The 18,735-nt window shown below is 39.9% G+C and overlaps 2 protein-coding genes across 2 annotated transcripts; one reads left to right on the top strand and one right to left on the bottom strand.

The window, feature by feature from the left end:
* Positions 1 to 90: 90 nt before the first annotated feature.
* On the bottom strand, positions 91 to 9,771 carry LOC307042061 (uncharacterized protein). The gene is made up of 5 exons (XM_079685766.1): positions 9,612 to 9,771; positions 8,256 to 8,394; positions 7,685 to 7,818; positions 3,028 to 3,387; positions 91 to 2,086 (listed from the first exon to the last, which is right to left on the bottom strand). The coding sequence occupies exons 1-5, from the start codon at positions 9,676 to 9,678 to the stop codon at positions 1,920 to 1,922; spliced, it is 867 nt and encodes a 288-aa protein (XP_079541892.1). The 5' UTR covers positions 9,679 to 9,771; the 3' UTR covers positions 91 to 1,919.
* Positions 9,772 to 12,315: 2,544 nt separating this feature from the next.
* On the top strand, positions 12,316 to 18,079 carry alas1 (aminolevulinate, delta-, synthase 1). The gene is made up of 11 exons (XM_079684903.1): positions 12,316 to 12,489; positions 13,919 to 14,159; positions 14,307 to 14,486; positions 14,582 to 14,716; positions 14,893 to 15,112; positions 15,605 to 15,789; positions 15,911 to 16,090; positions 16,260 to 16,424; positions 16,978 to 17,246; positions 17,371 to 17,533; positions 17,745 to 18,079. The coding sequence occupies exons 2-11, from the start codon at positions 13,952 to 13,954 to the stop codon at positions 17,903 to 17,905; spliced, it is 1,866 nt and encodes a 621-aa protein (XP_079541029.1). The 5' UTR covers positions 12,316 to 12,489; positions 13,919 to 13,951; the 3' UTR covers positions 17,906 to 18,079.
* The last annotated feature ends 656 nt before the right edge of the window (positions 18,080 to 18,735 follow it).

The raw sequence follows: 18,735 nt of genomic DNA, 5'->3' as shown, positions 1-18,735 counted from the left end.
GCTCAGTCTTAGGGTTGGTTGGTATTTTCATATGTAATCATTAAATAGTTTATTCTTCTATTCTAAAAAAAGTAATAACCAAAGTTGGGGTAAAACGGAAAATATATATATATTTATTTATTTCTGCAGGAATGGTGGGTTTTATACCACATAAAAGTAATGTACACATAATGTCAGAGTAGTATCAATGACAATTATTCTTGCAAGGGGAAAAACAGATGGAATCAGTGTACATCTCTGCTAGTTTGTCTTTCACTATGAACACTAAGGATATAGTCCACATACAAATACAAGCAACCCTATTAAAGTACTCTTAAAGAATCAACACTTGACTGAAATCACAGACAGGACACATTTATAAAGGAAGATTTCACACAAAAGGCAAGCCCACAATGTAATACACAGACAAATGTGTGATCAATGTAAGTAACACATGCTCATTCTTCATGGACTAACTGTTTTTGCAAATAGCAAACATATACAAGGACCTTAGGCACCAATAATTGACTGGCATGTCTCATATGTAAGTTTGTAAAACCAAAACAGCCACAGCATAGATGTGAATGATGGTCGTTCTGATACCTGTACCTGTGACACTCACTTATAATGAAACATTGAATTGGACTATTGGTACTAGTTCTTTGACCACGACTAAAGTCTAAAGAGAGGAAGTAGAAAAGTCATGGTGGCTCAAAAGACCAAATGCTCTCATCACATGAGCTGTGACCGTACTTCTCCAGGTTCAGCTGGGTCACAAGAAAAAAGGTAATTTTAGCATAACAGTTCAAGTCATTTCAGAAAGCAGAAGTTAGAAGGCCAAGCAAGAAAGGCATATTTTTTTTTTGTATAAAACAAAAGACTAAGTTATCCCTTACTTCTATGCTGGTGCAGTCTTTGAAAAGACAAGGCAAGTAACACAATACTGAATAAAAAAGTATGACCTTTAAAAGATGCATAAAGTACACAGTTCAGTTAAGAAAGTTGAAAGGTTGCATGTGGAAAAAACAATGTGACAAACAAACATGAATAACTCAAACATAGTATTTGAAACAGTTGCAAATGACATAATGTGGCTAAGAAGGCACAATTTTCTTTCCTGCATTTTGTAAGCATAACATTTGTATTTCTGTTGATGTTTAGAAAATTAAAAAAAGGGACGGAGCTCATTTGGTTATTTAATTCAAAGCTGCCGATGCAGTTGAATTCAGAAAAATATATTGTAAGATATACAACCTGAGTAAAAAAAATAAGAATAATTTGATTTATCCCTTGTAACTGAAAACATAAGCAAGGCTTTTTTTGTTTAATCAACTTGAGCATTCCCTTTTGCTGCAGGGTTAAAAAGCCCTGTTACCCTATTAACAATGACAGGTATACTTTCCACAAGAACACCTCTAGTGACAAGTGTGACACGTTGGACCTGATTTGTTCCCAAATAACACATTAAAGCATCATAAAGTAAATGAAAAAAAGTTCTAAGGACTTGTGCCTAAAATAAAGGTAAGAAAGCAATGAGATAATGGCTGTGACCACCATCACTGTGGATGGTGGATGAAGAGGTCAGGCAGGTTCGGTGGGGTCGGGCCAGGATATAGACTTAGTGGTTGTATTTGTAATTTACTAAAATGACCAAGATTGAGTCACTAATAACTTCTTCTTCTTCTTCTTCTTCTTTTTAAAATAACAATTTTGCCACTTGTATATTGTAAGTCCATGCAACAGGAGCCGATAACGTCAACATTTTCACTTGGCAACCTTTTTACAGAACAACTACAAATGTGTCATAACATATTTTATAATCAAAACACACAGACAAAACAATCTTTTTATCCCATTTAGATTGCACATTTCCAGGTCTGCCAAGTTTGAAAAATGCTGCAGCACGTTTTAAGCGGCTGAGAGAATATGACTGGGGCTCACTATCCATTGAAATCTGGGTTGTAGGCGGGCTGGGCGAGGAAGTCCTTGTTTGGGAGAGGAGCGGTGGGCTGCGGCTGGCCGGGGGGCTGCAGAGGGTACGGCGGCTGGCCGGGGGAGAACGCAGCCTGGCTGTAAGGCATCGGATTGGGAGGGTAGCTGGGACCAACTGTAAACAAAAAGAAAACATGGCATGAGGACAAAGTGCTGCAAATGCTCCAACAGTAAAGTTAAACTTATGGTCTGTCAACCAAAAGTAACCAAAAACGTTTAACTTTCTTTTCCAAAACATGTAGACATGACCCGACTTTATCCCAGCATTTATCCCACCCGCACTTCCGACTGCAGCTACATTGAAGCCCCAAAATACATCATGTGGTTTGCATGTGTTTTTCAACACTACAGTCTTATTAAAAAGGGGTCATTATCCTGTGTTTATGGGTACTTTTCTATAGCGGGCTGGTTGTTTTAAAAACACAGACTACTTAGTCTTGTATTTCATGGTAAACTTTTATGTCTTACTCTTGAAACATTTTTGGCATGACTTGATATTTAATAGCGCAGGCATCCTCACAAAGATGTTTTGCGTATAACATCGCCTGCTCAAATGTTCTAACTTTGTCTACAGTCTTTTTTTATATATGTGTGTGTTACATGAAAATAGACTGGATTATACTAAACTTAATTTCCAGCCATTGCCTACAGATACAATACAAAATGTACCCATTCTAAATTCAGTATTAAGTACAAAGACAACTATACTAATGAAACAAATAGACACAAGATGCTGAAATCCATTCAGAGGAAGATAACATTTCTGGAGCTTCGATGAGTAAATTTAAAGATGCATCCAGATTGTTGAATAAGACTTTGGGTTAAAACAGTAAATTGTGCGTTGGTCCATCTTTTGCATATCCCTTTTAAAGAATACATTTAGTTTGGTTTCATTGTTTTGTGTTACAAAATGGTGATGATAATTACACTGGGATGGTGTTACAGAAAGGGAAGTTTGACAACAGGATGTCATCACAGTGTTTCCTCTATATTCATTTTGGCAGCGGCACACCCTGTAACTCTTTGTCTAGGTTATTAAAAAAAATCCACACTCACTGGCTTCCAAGTATGACGGTGGTGGTACAGCTGTGAACGGTTGTCCTTGGTAGGGTGGTGTTGGCATGGTTGGAGCTCCGTAACCCTGGGGCCCGGGCTGTGCTCCGTAACCCTGGGGCCCGGGCTGTGCTCCGTAACCCTGGGGCCGGGGCTGTGCTCCGTAACTCTGGGGCCCCGGCTGTGGTCCGTAACCCTGGGGCACAGGCTGGGCACCATAACCGGGCTGCACTGGGACGTGGTTGTAGGGTTGGTACTGGCCCCCCTGGTAGGTCTGAGGCTGTCCGGCTGCGGTTGGCTGCTGGGGGTACTGCTGAGGGGCGGTGTTAACCACAGTGGTGTGTGTGGTGGTAGCTATCACAGCTGTAAGCAAAAACAACACAGAAACAGATTATAAATACAGATAGCAAAAGCTGAGGCAAGGGTTTAATCATAGTCTCAGTTGAAGTGATGGGAGGAGTTGCTGAGCAAGAAGGCTAAATTAAAACTAATGTATACCAATTTAAGTTAGTCTTCTCTTATCTGCTAGTTTTTGGTTGGCTCACATAAACCTAACATTGGCATACAAAAGTCCTAAAACAAGCAGCCTCAGTCACAAGGTTAACCAGCAGTCATTGTCAAAGCATGACCACTAGCACAAAGAATAATACAAAGAACCAAGTATTACAACATCTATAAAAAAAAAGAGAAGTTCAACAAAAATGCAGCAAGACTTAGATCAGGCCGTCTCCTACAGGGACCCAAGGCTGTAATTTCCAATCGAGCAAATACATGTGTTTTGGTACATGTTTATTTACACACAAACATCCCTCTAAACAGTTTCCTTTGACTTTCAAAGCTACCAGAAGAGTAGAGAAGTTAAATGAAGTTCTTTACAGGTTCATCTGAGTTCACAACAGTGATTATCTCGTTACACAAATTCAGCTTTATGAGCAGCTGTATGTGTTTGTTGGACTTTCTTTTCCCTGGGTGTTGCCTTTTCGATAGCATACTGTACGTCCTATCCTTGTGGTGGAGGATGTGGAGGCCGTATGCAGTTTGAGTGTGTGTTTCTTAGGTTAGAAATGTAATCTTGTATTTTCATAAACTGAAGCTAAAATGGAACATAAGGCAATAAAGTGCAGTGCTAGTTAAGTTTTCAATCAAGGGAGCTTAACATTGTTTTATCACAAGATTTCCTTAAATCTATATCAAACAGAGACCAAACCAATGAACCACCCTAGCTCGTACTCTTGATTGTATTTCTGTTGGAAGAAAGATGCATGTGTGAGCCCGTCACTCCCCCACCATGTTTTTTTCCCCCGGCACAGTCATCACGACCACTTCCTGTAAATGATGTGGGATGGTCTTGAGTTTTCCCCACTGTGGTTGTCGTGGAAACAATGAGTCATAAGAGGTGGAGCTCGGACATTCCTGGATCTGATCCCAACATGCAACAGTCCAAGTAGGGAGTCTACATATCTGTCTGCGTGTTTCAGCCTAGCGCTCTCTCTGCGTGAGCTTAAATGCTGAATGGCAGAAGCTGAACAAGTTGGCTGTGAAGACCAATCTGACAGGAAGAGCAAGAATGTGACGGTGTGCGCATGTGCTTCACAAACTCAAACAGTACCAAGGTGCCTTACTCCACTTTGGGGAATTTTTTAGGAATTCCTCTGGGTGAGCAAGTCAATGGCTGGACATCATGCGTGATGTCCAGTTTTAGTAGAGATACCAAAATTAATATACAAGTTCTCAGCTAATAGATTTTTTTTTTTTTATTATTTTATTATTTTTAGGTAAAAAAAAGTATATTTCCAGCTTCTTAAATGTGGATATTTTCTAATTGCTTTAATTTTCTATGACGTAAACTGCAAAGCTTTGAGTTTTTAGGACAAAACAAGTTTCTAGCAAAATGTATTGACATTTTTCACCATTTCCTTTAGCATTATAGAACAAAGAACTAATACATAAATCAAGAAGATAATCAACAGCATCCATAATGGAAAATGAAAGTAATTGTTGTTGCCGCCCCTAAGTGGGAGCACTATAAAGAGAGAAAAGGACTTTAGAGGCTGAAGACAAACTCGCATGTAAAGACTCGTTGAGCTTCACTCTGTCTTCGCTGCTCAGGGCACACAGTTCCTGCTTAAAAGCAACAGAGATGCAGACCCTAATTCTGTGTCTGGAACGTGAACGTAGAGACTCACAGCACAGCTTATATTTACATTACTCCCCGTACCAAGCATTGTTTCCCTTGATTTGAATGGAAAACATTTTTTTTTAAAAGGGTTACATTAATGCAGGCGATGTAAATAAAGCTATACAAAGTACTTACAGAGTAACCCAATGTTATTGGTAGCGCCAAAGAAAAAATTAAAATGAAAATACATTCTAAAAAATGAGGGTGTTAATATTGCGTTTTTGTTATCGTCAAATAACTGTCTGTATGTGGTGCTCAGCTGGTAGCCCATTGGTTCCCACTGATATTTAAAAATATTAATAAAAAAAAGAGGGCAGCATTCTTCCAGTTATTCCTACAGCACATGAATGCAGCACAAACGCCCTATGTCACAATGTTAACAAAACTAAATCATTTGAGTTTTCCCTTCAAGATTCTGAACTGCTTCAAATAAAGTTGAATACCTTATGTTTTTTAAGTATTTCCATACGTTTTCTGAAAAGACAGAGATTCAAAGAGACGGCCGACGACATGGCCCAGCATTGTCGGGAACTATTAAAGTCACAGGTTTGGGGCAGTTAGGAGTATTTACGGCAGTAGGATGTAGGTGTAAGTTGGACTGACTCAAAATGAACTACAGTGTATAGACATGTTCCTGGTCATTAAGGAAGAGGTTCCTGTGCAATGGGTGGACACACCCATGTTTGTTTATCACACAGGAATAAGATATCAGGCTCTGGCTACACAGACATTACTTGTTAGTATAATCAACTTGTTGTTTGTTTTGGTCATACTTTGCTTTTTATGAATTGGTTGACAATCACAAAAATATTGAATATCCAAAGGCTAATCGTTGAACAACAGTTTGATTAAAACAATATTTTCCAATAACGCGTTTTTTAAGCATCTTAAGCCGGTATTCATCACATTAATGCCCTTATTCGAAGCATGGCAAAATGAACAGGCCCTGCCATATACAACAGCAGCATAAACGAAGTAAGGGCATGATCTTTCTGGTGATTAAACTAAAGTTAGATCTAGGTAAAGCACAAACTCCAACTAGCAATTACCACTGATGACTATACGGGCGGGTTATCATCCTGCAAGCTACATTGCTCACCAACGAAGCTCGCTAAAAAGCCAAGTGAAAACCTGAACAGCATGCAGCATGAGAGACATAAAAACCAGGAACCCCACAGCTCGTTATAGAGAGAAGTTCAATAAATAAAGTTCCCTTTTGCAACTGTTGTTAGTGTAACATTTCCTAGTGATTCGGGGAATTCTCTGCGTCTCAATGTCGATGTTATTAGTGAGACTCTGTCACTGCAGTAATGAAAGTCATGTGGTGGGTTGGCCAGCAGACCTAAAATGCAAACACATACTCCAACACACTGGAAACCAAGAGTCTGACTTCTTCATTAACGCAGATCCCCCCAAAACAAATAACACATTTAATTTACCGCAAAGTAAAAAGCTGTCAAGAAGCTGTGCATGAGACCTACATATGCATCTACATGTTGCAGAAGCAACAGAACCACATGCTGTCAACACATTACTCACAAGATGAACAACCTCTTTAACATGGTACTTGAATAAAACAATACCTAACTAATTAACAATACTCAAACTGGTTGATCAGGGCTCATGTGTTAAAGTGAAGGGACATGTTGCTTTAACACCTTAAAATGCAAATCAAAATGATTTTCTTCCTCAATTAAATAGACAACTACTTCCTTGATCTGTTTGAGGAAGTCAATTGGGCCCCTTTGCAATTTACCTGCCCAAGATGACATATTGATGCGAACAAATACATTTTAGATTAAAGACTGTTTGCTTGTTCAAGTCCTGTTGCGTTCAACCGGTTTTTGTTTTGGTCAGGTAGTTACAGCATGCAAAATTATTAAGATTTGGCTGGTGAACTAGTAAGCAAAACGAAAACGACATTGTCTTCTAGTATATCATATAATATTGCCCAATCCTTCTACCAGTAATTACCTCATGCCACCTCATCATTCATCAAAAAGCTTCTAAGACCTTTTGTAAGATAGTAGTTACTTTAGCTGTAATGTCTTTCTACAGTTAAGAAGAATGACACCTTGCTACGTGGAAATGGAGACGATTGAGAAAACAACCAAATAAATGAGGCATCAGAGCCTTACATAGAATGTTTGCATCTACAGTATGTTTGGTGCACGTGAAACATCGTTTTTTGTAAAGATTTAGGCGGTCTTTCCAATTCTTATGACGGTGGGGGGATTCTGTTTGTTTCCTTACATGTAACAAAAGAGGGGTAGTAGTGCAATTTCCTTTAATAAAAAAAAACAAAACCAGGAAATGTGAAAAATTGCTGTATTGTCTGTTAAATCTGCACTCCTTAATATAGAAATGAAAAAAAGATGTAGGCGGTCAACTCGTGGCCAATAAACCACATGCCACATCTTTATCCACAAAGCATCACCAACAACAATAGAGAGATTAAATCATTAGGGGAAGCTCTCTTACGTCTTGGCTTGCGGCACATCTTGTACAGGCAGCAGCAGGGACACACACAGCAGCAGATGAAGATGAGCAAAATGGTGACGAAGCCCCCAATCCCAATCACCATGGCCACTGGTGAGGAATCGTTAATGAGTTCACTGTAAAAGACAAAAAACAAGGAAAACAATCAGGCACAAGAATATTAATGTTGTTCCTGGTAGAGAATAATAAAAGATAGTTAACATTATAAATACACAATAACAGTCACAACAACGATCCCCTGTGCAACGATCACAGCTGGAAAAAACATAAATATCCCCTATATGCTGATTAAGTTAACATCATAACTTAATCTCATGAGCTGAATGTTGAATCTGAATCTGTTCTGTGAAAGGAGACTTCTGCTGCTGCAGGTTGCAATGGATTCACACATTAGTTTCTCGCCGGTGGTCGTGCACAGGAAGACACGACATCCTGTTGCTGTACTGTGTTTTTGCATAGTTTCCATCCTAATTGTGACGACACGTTTTATAAAAGGACAAAGAGAGACTGGTTCAAGGCAATTAACAATCCATTACAAAATAACATAGAATACCAGTTATCTTGTTCACGCTCAGTCAGCCTTTGGAAAGCATTAGAACAGCAGTATCTGTTTGTGCAGCTTCCACAGCAAAATCCTGTTCTGCATTGTTGGAAGGGTAGGTGGTTGTATGTCTGACAGTCCTCTTCCCAGGCTGCAAGAGAGCAAACAGAAAGGTTAGCTAGCTACCGCTTAGGACAAAGCTATATGGTGCTGACCTGCCAGAGATGGGTCAAATATGAGTAGTAAAGCATGAAAGTAGTCTGATGAAACACACGCATGCCTTACCCACTCAAGGAAAACAAGAACTTATTGGTTTGATGTGGTTTAGAACAACCTAATGAAACTAAAACTATTAGTCCATTTATCGATTTGATAATGGACAGAAAACTTTACAGGAAGTCTTTAGGATAGACTAAATGTTTCAGCAATTTTTTAAGCAAAAGTGTCAAATGTTGTCTTCTTCTATATTAAGCATTGTGAGTATTTGATTTGGTTGCTCAAGAAAAGAAAAAGGATTTGCACTATTGTCTGATGTCTTTACACAGAAACATCTATTAGAAATTAGAACAGTACTAAGTTGCAGCGCTACAATCAAATTAATATGTGTATGGATATTTAATAATATCCATAGTAGTCATTATCCAGACTTTTTTTTTAACTTTTAAATTACATTAAATAACATGCAATACCTCATTGTTCACATGCTTTCATGCTCACAGCTCTCATCGTACTGGTGGCCACACTTTCACTTCACTGCTGTCTGTGTTTTTAAATTTAGTTTCTGTTTATCTATCCACCTATTGCATTAAATCCTATATTCAATTAAGGTTATAATGTTTAGTTATTTACAAATCAGTATAAAGAGGAGTTGATTCTACATGAATACGTTATCAACCTTTGTTTATACAAATTGTGGTTGTTTAGCTAGAGCTGTTCATATTTTATAAATATTGCAATAGCTTGTGTTTTTCTATGGAAAGACAGAACATTAATCCTATCTTAAAAATATCATATTATATTGGAAAATAACTATGTTTGGGGAAACAGCAAAATCAGTTTAGTCCTTTTTTTGCCCAAATTAGTCGGCGTTTCCTTTAAATCATGAAAACCCGATGGACATGTTGATTTCCATTAACATGTTGAATGTTAACAAGCTAAAGTTACAATGTGAGAACAATGTTGTAACTTAACTTAAACAGACTCGGTGGCGAGGCTAACGTTGCTGACATCGCCCTCGATATGTTTTTTGTAAAGCCTCGATTTCTAGCCAACCAAGCTTAGGTGAAAAAAACGGTCAGTGTATAAAAACAGTTGCAGAGACAAAGAAGAAAAACAACGATAGATTCGGGTTAACAAATTGATACTAACCGGAGCAAGAAGGGGCCAGAATCACACATAACGCCAACACAACAACACTGGGCAGGCCTGTCGCCATGTCTAACTCTGCTTCCCGGATCCAGCTGCTAGACCTCCGATGAACCGAGTGATCTGCAGTCGCAGCTATCGTCTGCTCCTCGGCCGCGTCACACCGCAGAGACCCCGCCCATATCCACCCCTGCGTCGTATTCAGATTCTATAACTTGATTAAAAGTACTAATTCCACTCTGTAATAAACAGACACCTATTATGCAAAATCCGCTTTGTCATGTCTTTTATACAGAAACATGTGTCCCCTCTGTGTAAAGAGATTCTGAAAGCTTCAGGAACAAATATTTGCTCACTTTTTGCCCTGACTCATTTACATAAAAACCTGTCTGAATATGAGCTGATCAGATTTTGGCCACTTTATGATGTCATAACAATTTTTGGGGTTGTGTAACCATTAGCCAATAACCAACCAAGGTAACCCCCCCCCCCCCCCCCCCCCCCAACCTTATCACCTGAATCTCCTCCTTGCATTGCACCCTCAGTTGAATGTTATGCACCTTCTATTCAAAAAAGAAAAAAAGAGAAGGGAGCGAGAAATATTATAAAATATCAAACAAATTGTGTACAGTAATCTCCTCCCAGAGTATATGATGGGACCAAGGAGATGATGTAGGCTATATGGTTTTAATAATACTTTTGCCTTTCAATGTTTGCCATTTCAAACCATGAGCTGGTTCAAATAATATTTGGCTTGATTTACGATATGTCCTCTTTTGTTTTATCAGTACAGTTTTGAAGCTTTTGTGCTTTTTTCCCCCATAGTCCACTTTGGACTGGATGAAAAATGTCAGGATTGCACTTTTAACACACTTGAAAAAAAATTATTGAGCATTTTCTCTTTATAGTACTGTAAGTACAGTACGGTGGCGAGATAACAAACTACGTTATAACTTAGGTGTGCCGGGAGCGGTTTTCCAAGGGCTGTGTTGTGGTTACATTTATTCAATTACCATACTGAAGCCACTTTACATTACTATTTTCAATTTTGCTAATTTATACTATTTCTCCATATATTTGAGAGGTATATTTCTATTTTAACTTCACTACATGAATGCAACAATCAAGTTAAGCTACTATTACTCCTTTGCATACAAAAACACATGGTTTGCTTTTATAAAATAATTCAGTAGTGTTAGATAACACAGTAGGCTATATTATTAGAAATTATCCTGAATTGGTTCCATTACAAACATTTGAATTGCTCCCACATGTATTCCTTTGTAATGTAAACATGACAATAATATAATCAATGGATTACTGTGAAAAAAAAAAAGAAGCCTGTCAGTTTACTCTTGCTAGAGTTTGGCTATTGTCATTTATATTTATCTGCAACAATGGATATCAGGAAGTGGTTCATGACAGGAATATGGCAACTCAGCGCCAGATGCAGGCACATTAGAAGACATCAGTTACGTTACCAACGAGCTAGCAAGCCAGCCAGGGACAAGGGAGGGCAATCAATTATATTTTGAAGATAAATTGACTCTCAAGCCGGCTCTCTCACAAACTCCGGCTCTAACAAATGACATGTAATGCAATGTAATGTAAATGCCTCTGGTCATCATGATATAAAAAACTGAGCATTCATAAAGCAAGGAATTATTGCAAGGCTGTTCACTTATAGCTTTCCCAATACACTTGTAACCGGGTGTATAGAGTTTAAAAATCAGTTTGTTTTCTATTGTTGTTATATATGGGACAAAATAGGCTTAAAATTAATATGACTTCCTTAATTGTCGGCAAAAATCACACAAGCAAACATATGTTTACAAGTGTCTCATCAACCCAACTTAAAGTCCAATATACAATATCATACAAAACAACATTTTAGAATAAGCTTAGGTTCAATAACTCGGTTTCAACACCAGAGGTCACTTGTGCACACAAAATCCCTCCACCCAACCACGTCAGAAATCATGTCACATCAATTCAGAAATACTGTGTGTTAAAGTTCGGCAAACAATACTTAATGAAGCCAGAATCATTGTGTGGAATAATTCAAGGTCAATAACTGAAACATCTTTTGCTATGGTTGCAGATAATTTATGCTACAATAAAAGATTTAGGCAAATCATTTTAGTTGAATTACAAACAAATATGAATGGTTTTAAAATACCAGCAGGCTACAGGGAAACATACTGAAACTACTAGTTTAATTGTTTGTAGCCCAGTTTGCTACTCCTACATACATTCACATACAGTATTTACATACACTTGTCTGTGTAAAGACATTCTCATAATAGTCTTGTCTATTCCTTTGTCCTTATATGTTTATGTCTGTGTACAATGAGAGAGAGAAAACAAATGGAGATGAATTCTATGTATGTGTATGTGTATAAATACTTGGACAATACATTGTCATACTGATTATAATAAAGTAAGCATATGCATGAATGTCCTTAGAATATGTCACTAATGTCCATACAGGGTAAACATTGATTTATATGCAATGTTTGGAACAAAACCCAAAACAAATGAAGTATATTTTTAGACAACCTTCAAACATCCACAGAGAAAATGCCCTGCTTTATGCTTGAGTAACAGAAAACTGGAATGGCCCTTTGACGTAAATGAATGAGATCTCGCGAGACTTCCATGCGATATGAGGCATGGCGTAAGCTGGTTATAAGAACTTGCACGTCCTCGTCCTATCGTTCGTCCTCAGTGCAGGATAACGAAGCAGTCACCTCCTTCACCTTCTCTGCAAAACAAATCATTTTTGTTAGAGTGTAACACAACATTGGCTCCGCTGCTGTTACCCTGTTTACTTAACGACATTTGAAGAGGACTACGCAATTAAACGTGAAGTTTTGAGGAGGTAAGTCTCTTATTTTGGTCATCTTCTTCTCCTGGTTGTAGCTTCTTGGCTAATGTTAGCTACATTGCTAAGCCCGGTCAACCGGCAAAAATCACAAGCAATCCGGTAAGCACTTAGTCTTAGTCTATTTTACAATAGCTTTGTTTCCGAAAATAAGCTTTAACCATAACCATTTATGTAAGTAAAGCGTTATTCAACGTTGGAGGCAGACAGGTCGTGACTCTTTCTCTCCTAATGTGTTACAACCATGACATGTTATGCGAGTCAATACGGAACACCACTTTAAAGGGCGAATTATTAATTGAGTACAAATTTGTCCTTAAGTCGTACATTGTGATTTGTCTTTAATAACAGAAAGTAAACTAGATGCTTGTGTCAATGCCAGTGTTTGATTTTTTATTGTGAATACAGTTGTACAGTACCGCTAGGGATCCGGGTTTCATGTTACGCAACCTGACGGAATAACACTTGTGAGGACTATGGTTTTAGCTTTTGGAGAAAGTCGTCTTTTCCCCAAAAAATGTATCACGGAGACGAGATATCTTAATAGCTTAAAGTCTTGTTTTTGGTGAAATGAGTTCGACTTCACGTGTACGTTTTATAAGGGCTCGTTCCCTTTTCCTGGAACTTCAAGTGGGAAAGAAGTTGGAGCGATAACTCAGTTGAGGAATGTTTAGACCTCACTTTATCCGGGGGAAGGCTTATGACACAGGGATAAACGTAATACAGCTGGAATTTTCCCTTTTACGCAATGAGACTTCATTTTTTTCAAAGTTTTTTTCCCAATTTGATCATTCACCTGTTGCAGTGACTTCATCAGTTCATCCAGTCAATAACATATTATTGTAAAGTAATAGAAAAACGAATAGGATTTTTAGGTTTCAGTGGAAATAGATGTTGGGTATTCATGTAATGAGAGCCTATAACTTTAGCTTGAAGGTTTATAACTCACCTTGAAACATTACATAACCACTTTAACCAATAGGTCCACTGACTTGGATGTTTCTTAAGACTTTGACAGCTTATTAATATATTTATCGGTTTATCAAAGTAAGCAAACATCTTTCAACAATTTTCAATTGCCCTCAATAATTTAATAGTTATAGCGGACACGTGGCAATTGTCATATAAGCCCTTTTAACATATTTTCGAATGCAGCAAATACTCTGTTCAAACTTCCAAAATGTCTTTATTTAATTTACTTCCCAGAAATCAACAAATAGGTGAAGAAGATGCGGTATTTGACCCTTAGAATGAAGAAGCAAACCCAAGGGTTGGGAACCACTGCCTTAAGCAACAACTCTGTAAAACAGGTTGTTGCAGCACACAGAAAAAAGGATCTGAACTGTCCACAGCCGTTTCAATTTGCCTTTGTCAAAGCCACGCCCTTTGTTGTTAGCCACTGATAAGTTTCAACTGTCTCCCACAGATCTCTGGACAATCATCATCACCACTGCTGACCATGGATGTGATCGTGCGTCGCTGCCCCTTCCTGGCTCGTGTGCCCCAGGCCTTCTTCCAGCAGCCCAAAAAGTCTATGGTGTCGTACGCCCAGAAATGCCCCATCATGATGGAGCTGGCCGCTAAACCTATGGCTCCATCAATGGCACGGGCCCTCTGCTCCTCCTCCTCCCACCAGAGGACTGAGGACGCCATGTCTGCCACTGAAGGTGAGGGTGCCAAAAAAGTAGATTCATTAAAAAATATATATTTTGTGAGAAATACCAGCTAAAATAATGACTTACTTTGACAAACTGTGTGTGATATTGTTTAAAGGTTGTTAGTATAAATCTAAAGCTTATTTTGTCTGCTCGCAGGCCCCAAACAGGTACAGGAGCCCAAGCTGCCAAGTGGCCACCCCATGCCAGCATCGGGTCAGGCGGCCTCCAAGTGCCCCTTCCTTGCGGCTGAGATGGGCCAGAAGAACAGCAATGTGGTCCGCCAGGTCGGCATGGAGTACCAGGAGGACGTTCAGGAAGTCCGCACGGTCCAGAAAGGTAAGAGTTGTGTAGAAATTGATTACATGTTACTGATTGGGCCCATCCTTTTATTCCTTATTTGATACCATTTCCTTTATTTGACCTTTTTGCAGAAGTGTCCGCCGCCCAGTTGAAGAAGCCGTCCCTGACCAGTACCATTAAGGGAAGTGGGGATCTAATGAAGACCCTCCTGAAACAGAGACCTAAAGGTGTCTCTCACTTGCTGCAGGAGAACTTGGCAGGCAGTAGTAAGTCTAAAGACAGATCGTACTTGCAACAATTTCTCTCTCGTAATGTAGTTTTATAAATGATTTTGAATTCAGTATGTTTTGAGTGCTCAGACTTTTATCCGTTAGGCATTGCTTCATCTGTCACAATGCAACATGGCACATTAAGCAAGCTTTGTCTTCCTGTTCTGTCGCAGTGTCCCGCTACCAGTATGATGAATTTTTCGAGAAGAAGATAGAAGAGAAGAAGAGTGACCACACATACCGTGTGTTCAAGACCGTGAATCGTCTGGCCAACGAGTTCCCCATGGCTGAGGACTTCACTGGCTCTTTAGACGACAAGAAGGAGGTTTCCGTTTGGTGCAGCAACGACTACCTGGGCATGAGTCGACACCCACGGGTCGTGCAATCAATTACGTGAGTATTGGAGGACATGTTTGTTTGTTTGTGCGTGTCGGAAAAACTCAGTCCCTTAGGTCTGCCTGTGTTTACATGTAATGAGAATAATATTTTTCTTGGCTGTCCACGTCTCCTGTTGGCGCTTTTAGAGAGTTTGTAAAGGGAAAAAAACAGATGAGACACCTCACATAATAATTACATACAACCTAACACCTACAAGTGGTCCAGTCCATTGTTTGTGTGGGTATAGAGTGTTAGTTGTTCATAGTTCACACGCGAGCCCCAGAGGTAGGATGTTTTTCTTCTTCTCCTTTCAGCCTGTCTGAGCTCGCCCAGCTCTCTTACCTGTGAATCGGTTACATCTTACCTCAAGCTCCCTTGCTTAATTATTCCGAATGTTCCATGTAATGATGTCTTACCGCCCTTTAGCCTCTACCTGGAACACAAATGTGTGCAATTTTTGCTGTCCAGCTTCTAAAAACCGACCTAAACATCCGTCTCTTTTTTTAGGGATACTTTACGAAAGCATGGTTCCGGGGCAGGCGGCACCAGGAACATCTCTGGGACCAGTAAATTCCACGTGGAACTGGAAAGTGAACTGGCTGACCTTCACAATAAGGACGCTGCGCTGCTCTTCACCTCCTGCTTTGTCGCCAATGACTCCACCCTCTTTACCCTCGCCAAGATGCTACCTGGTATGCAAACGTTTAAAAATAAATCTACCTTTCATTTTTGTTTTGAATTGATTATTAATAGTTGTGTGATATGCATGCTGTAAGTCTCCTTCTCACTTCCCCTTCTTCAAAACTATTTTAGGTTGTGAGATCTACTCCGATGCGGGCAACCACGCCTCAATGATCCAGGGTATCAAGAACAGCGGTGCTAAGAAGTTCATTTTCCGCCACAATGACGTCGCCCATCTTCGAGAGCTTCTACAGAAGGGAGACCCCACTAAACCGAAGATCGTTGCCTTTGAGACCGTCCATTCCATGGATGGTTAGTTTGGGATGCTCCCATTTAACCTATTTGTATAGCATTCTATAACCTTGCTTTATACCTGGTTGCTCATTAATTGTCATGAAAATGTTAGGCAATCATTAACAGATCAACTTTCTGCCTGTTCTTTGGCTAAACGTTACCTTACCCTCATCTTTCTGTTACACAGGTGCTGTGTGTTCGCTGGAGGAGATGTGCGATGCGTCCCATGAGTTTGGAGCCATCACCTTCGTGGACGAGGTGCACGCTGTGGGCCTGTACGGCTCCAGGGGGGGCGGCATCGGAGACCGGGATGGCGTCATGCACAAGATGGATATCATCTCAGGGACACTAGGTCAGCATGTTATCTCTACTCAAACAAAATGATAATGATGTTCTGCCAAGCTTTCTGACATTGAAGCCAGGCTGAGATGTTCCTAAGCCTTTTCTAAATGAACCTGTAATCGCACTTCACAAGAATATATAGTTGTATCATTATATTTTCCTTTTATATATCAGGCTACATTTATATATGTTTATGAATCAAAACAGCTGCTCCTAGCTTGTGGAAATCTGTGTTTTGTTGTCAGGATCAAGCCCCATCCATGTCAACCAATATGCCAGAGGGCTTAAAGAAGCCGGAGCAGCCCTGCTGTTGCTAGGAGACTGGTGGCTCTTGCTGCACTCTTATTGAATTATCTCTCTGTCTGTGTGTTCCTGTCAACCTAAGGGGACAATTATTTCTAACTGAGAGCTCTCCAGTCCCTGTTCTCCAGCAGGGACCATTTCAAAGGGATCTAGTTTTTGGATTGCAGTTGGGAGGATTTGGCATAAACCACTGAGCATAATGTGAATGTGTTCAAAGGGTGACGGAAGAATAACCCTCTATGTGTCATGTCCTCTTGCAGGAAAGGCATTCGGGTGCGTGGGCGGCTACATCGCGAGCACAGCTGCTCTGGTGGACACGGTGCGTTCCTACGCTGCTGGTTTCATCTTCACCACCTCTCTGCCGCCGATGCTGTTGCACGGAGCCAGGACCTCCATCCAGGTCCTGAAAGGGGAAGAGGGTCGCGCGCTGAGACGCAAACACCAGCGCAACGTCAAGCTGCTCCGACAGATGCTGATGGACTCGGGGCTGCCGGTGGTGCACTGCCCCAGCCACATCCTCCCTGTCCGGGTAATTTATTATTAAATTTGTTGCCCAATGATGTGAAAGCTGACACCCTTCATTAAATAAAGGATGTCCTCGTTGCAACTTCCCAAAAACTCCATTAATCATTCATGTGTTTTCTTACTTTTAGGTGTCAGATGCAGAGAAGAACTCAGAGGTGTGTGACCTCATGATGAGTCGCCACAACATCTACGTGCAGGCCATCAACTATCCCACTGTTGCCAGGGGAGAAGAGCTCCTGCGTATCGCCCCGACTCCTCACCACACCCCTGAGATGATGAAATACTTTGTTGGTAAGAACATCTCAAATGTGAATTCACCCTGTTAGACATACAACTTTTGAATCGGAGATGTGCTTATTCCCAGATCATCTTAAATGTGTTTAAAGAAGCTCAAGTTGTTAATATTTTTTTGTTTTCAGTATACACCTTGTGACTCACTGCAGTTCTCTTTGAGTAGCAAAAGTTAACTTGCCCTCCACTATTTCCTGTTTCCCCCCCACAGAGAAGCTGGTGCACACATGGAAGGATGTGGGCCTGAGTCTGAAGCCCCACTCCTCAGCAGAGTGCACGTTCTGCCAGCAGCCGCTGCACTTCGAGATGATGAGCGATCGTGAAAAGTCTTACTTCAGCGGCCTCAGCCATCCCATCTCAGCCTGCGCATAACACTACTCACAACGGCTGGCTATAGATGGCATATACACACTCAACACCCATTCCTCTATCACTGTCATAGATTGTATTAATTATCTTTGATAAGTCCTCCTACACATATTATTTAAAATATTCTACGTCAGATGTTCTATATGCTCAGAATAAAATATGAGATGAAAAAAAGAACTTGTGTTTTGTGTGGTATTTCTTCGTTACATTGATACATCTGATTTGATAGAGAATTTTGAGAAAAAAATGCACTTGCATAAAAAAACATCTGCACTCTTTGTGTGTGCAACAGTTGTCTATACTAAGAAACCTTATTAAAACATATAATATTATTAGTTTGTCCTTAAATTATATTCATTATGTGAACCGACACTTCAAGTAACATTTTAATCCGGTGCTTCTGAAGCTCAGAGGTAGAACTAAATGCTCCCATGAAGCTATGAAAATCTGGGTCACGATGATTTGTTCGGCTCAGAACATGAAATCTTTTGTGTTGAAGCGATGCTGGTGTTAGACCATTTTTATCTGATAGCCCCCTTGTGCATGTGAGAAAAGTATGACATAGATGGTTTTCCTAGAAGGTGCCAATTAAACCTGGAACAAATCATAAAAATGGTTTACTCAACTGGTTTACAATCTTAGTTTGTTCAAGAGTTACTTGTGTGTTTGTATGGCTGCTTCAGACTTAGAATACATTTTGTATGTTTTATTTAGGAACATAACATCAATTTCCTCCAACACACACAAACGCGCACATGAACAATGAGGGGGATAAGTTTGCGCACAGATGGAATGACAGGCAGGTAGGCCATCCAGTTACTTTAGCCGGGCGG

The sequence above is a fragment of the Notothenia rossii genome (assembly GCF_949606895.1).
Source record: "Notothenia rossii genome assembly, chromosome: 5".
Classification (NCBI taxonomy): domain Eukaryota; kingdom Metazoa; phylum Chordata; class Actinopteri; order Perciformes; family Nototheniidae; genus Notothenia; species Notothenia rossii.
This window is presented reverse-complemented; position numbering and strand designations above follow the sequence as displayed.

Excerpts from the sequence above, each read along its gene's own strand:
- LOC307042061 (XM_079685766.1), bottom strand. The coding sequence starts at position 9,678 with ATGGCGACAGGCCTGCCCAGTGTTGTTGTGTTGGCGTTATGTGTGATT. Across the intron at positions 7,819-8,255 it reads GAGCGTGAACAAGATAACTG|TGAACTCATTAACGATTCCT; the intron begins GTATTCTATGTT and ends TGTCTTTTACAG. Across the intron at positions 2,087-3,027 it reads ACCGTCATACTTGGAAGCCA|TTGGTCCCAGCTACCCTCCC; the intron begins GTGAGTGTGGAT and ends TTTTGTTTACAG.
- alas1 (XM_079684903.1), top strand. The coding sequence starts at position 13,952 with ATGGATGTGATCGTGCGTCGCTGCCCCTTCCTGGCTCGTGTGCCCCAG. Across the intron at positions 14,717-14,892 it reads GGAGAACTTGGCAGGCAGTA|TGTCCCGCTACCAGTATGAT; the intron begins GTAAGTCTAAAG and ends GTTCTGTCGCAG. Across the intron at positions 17,247-17,370 it reads GCCACATCCTCCCTGTCCGG|GTGTCAGATGCAGAGAAGAA; the intron begins GTAATTTATTAT and ends TCTTACTTTTAG.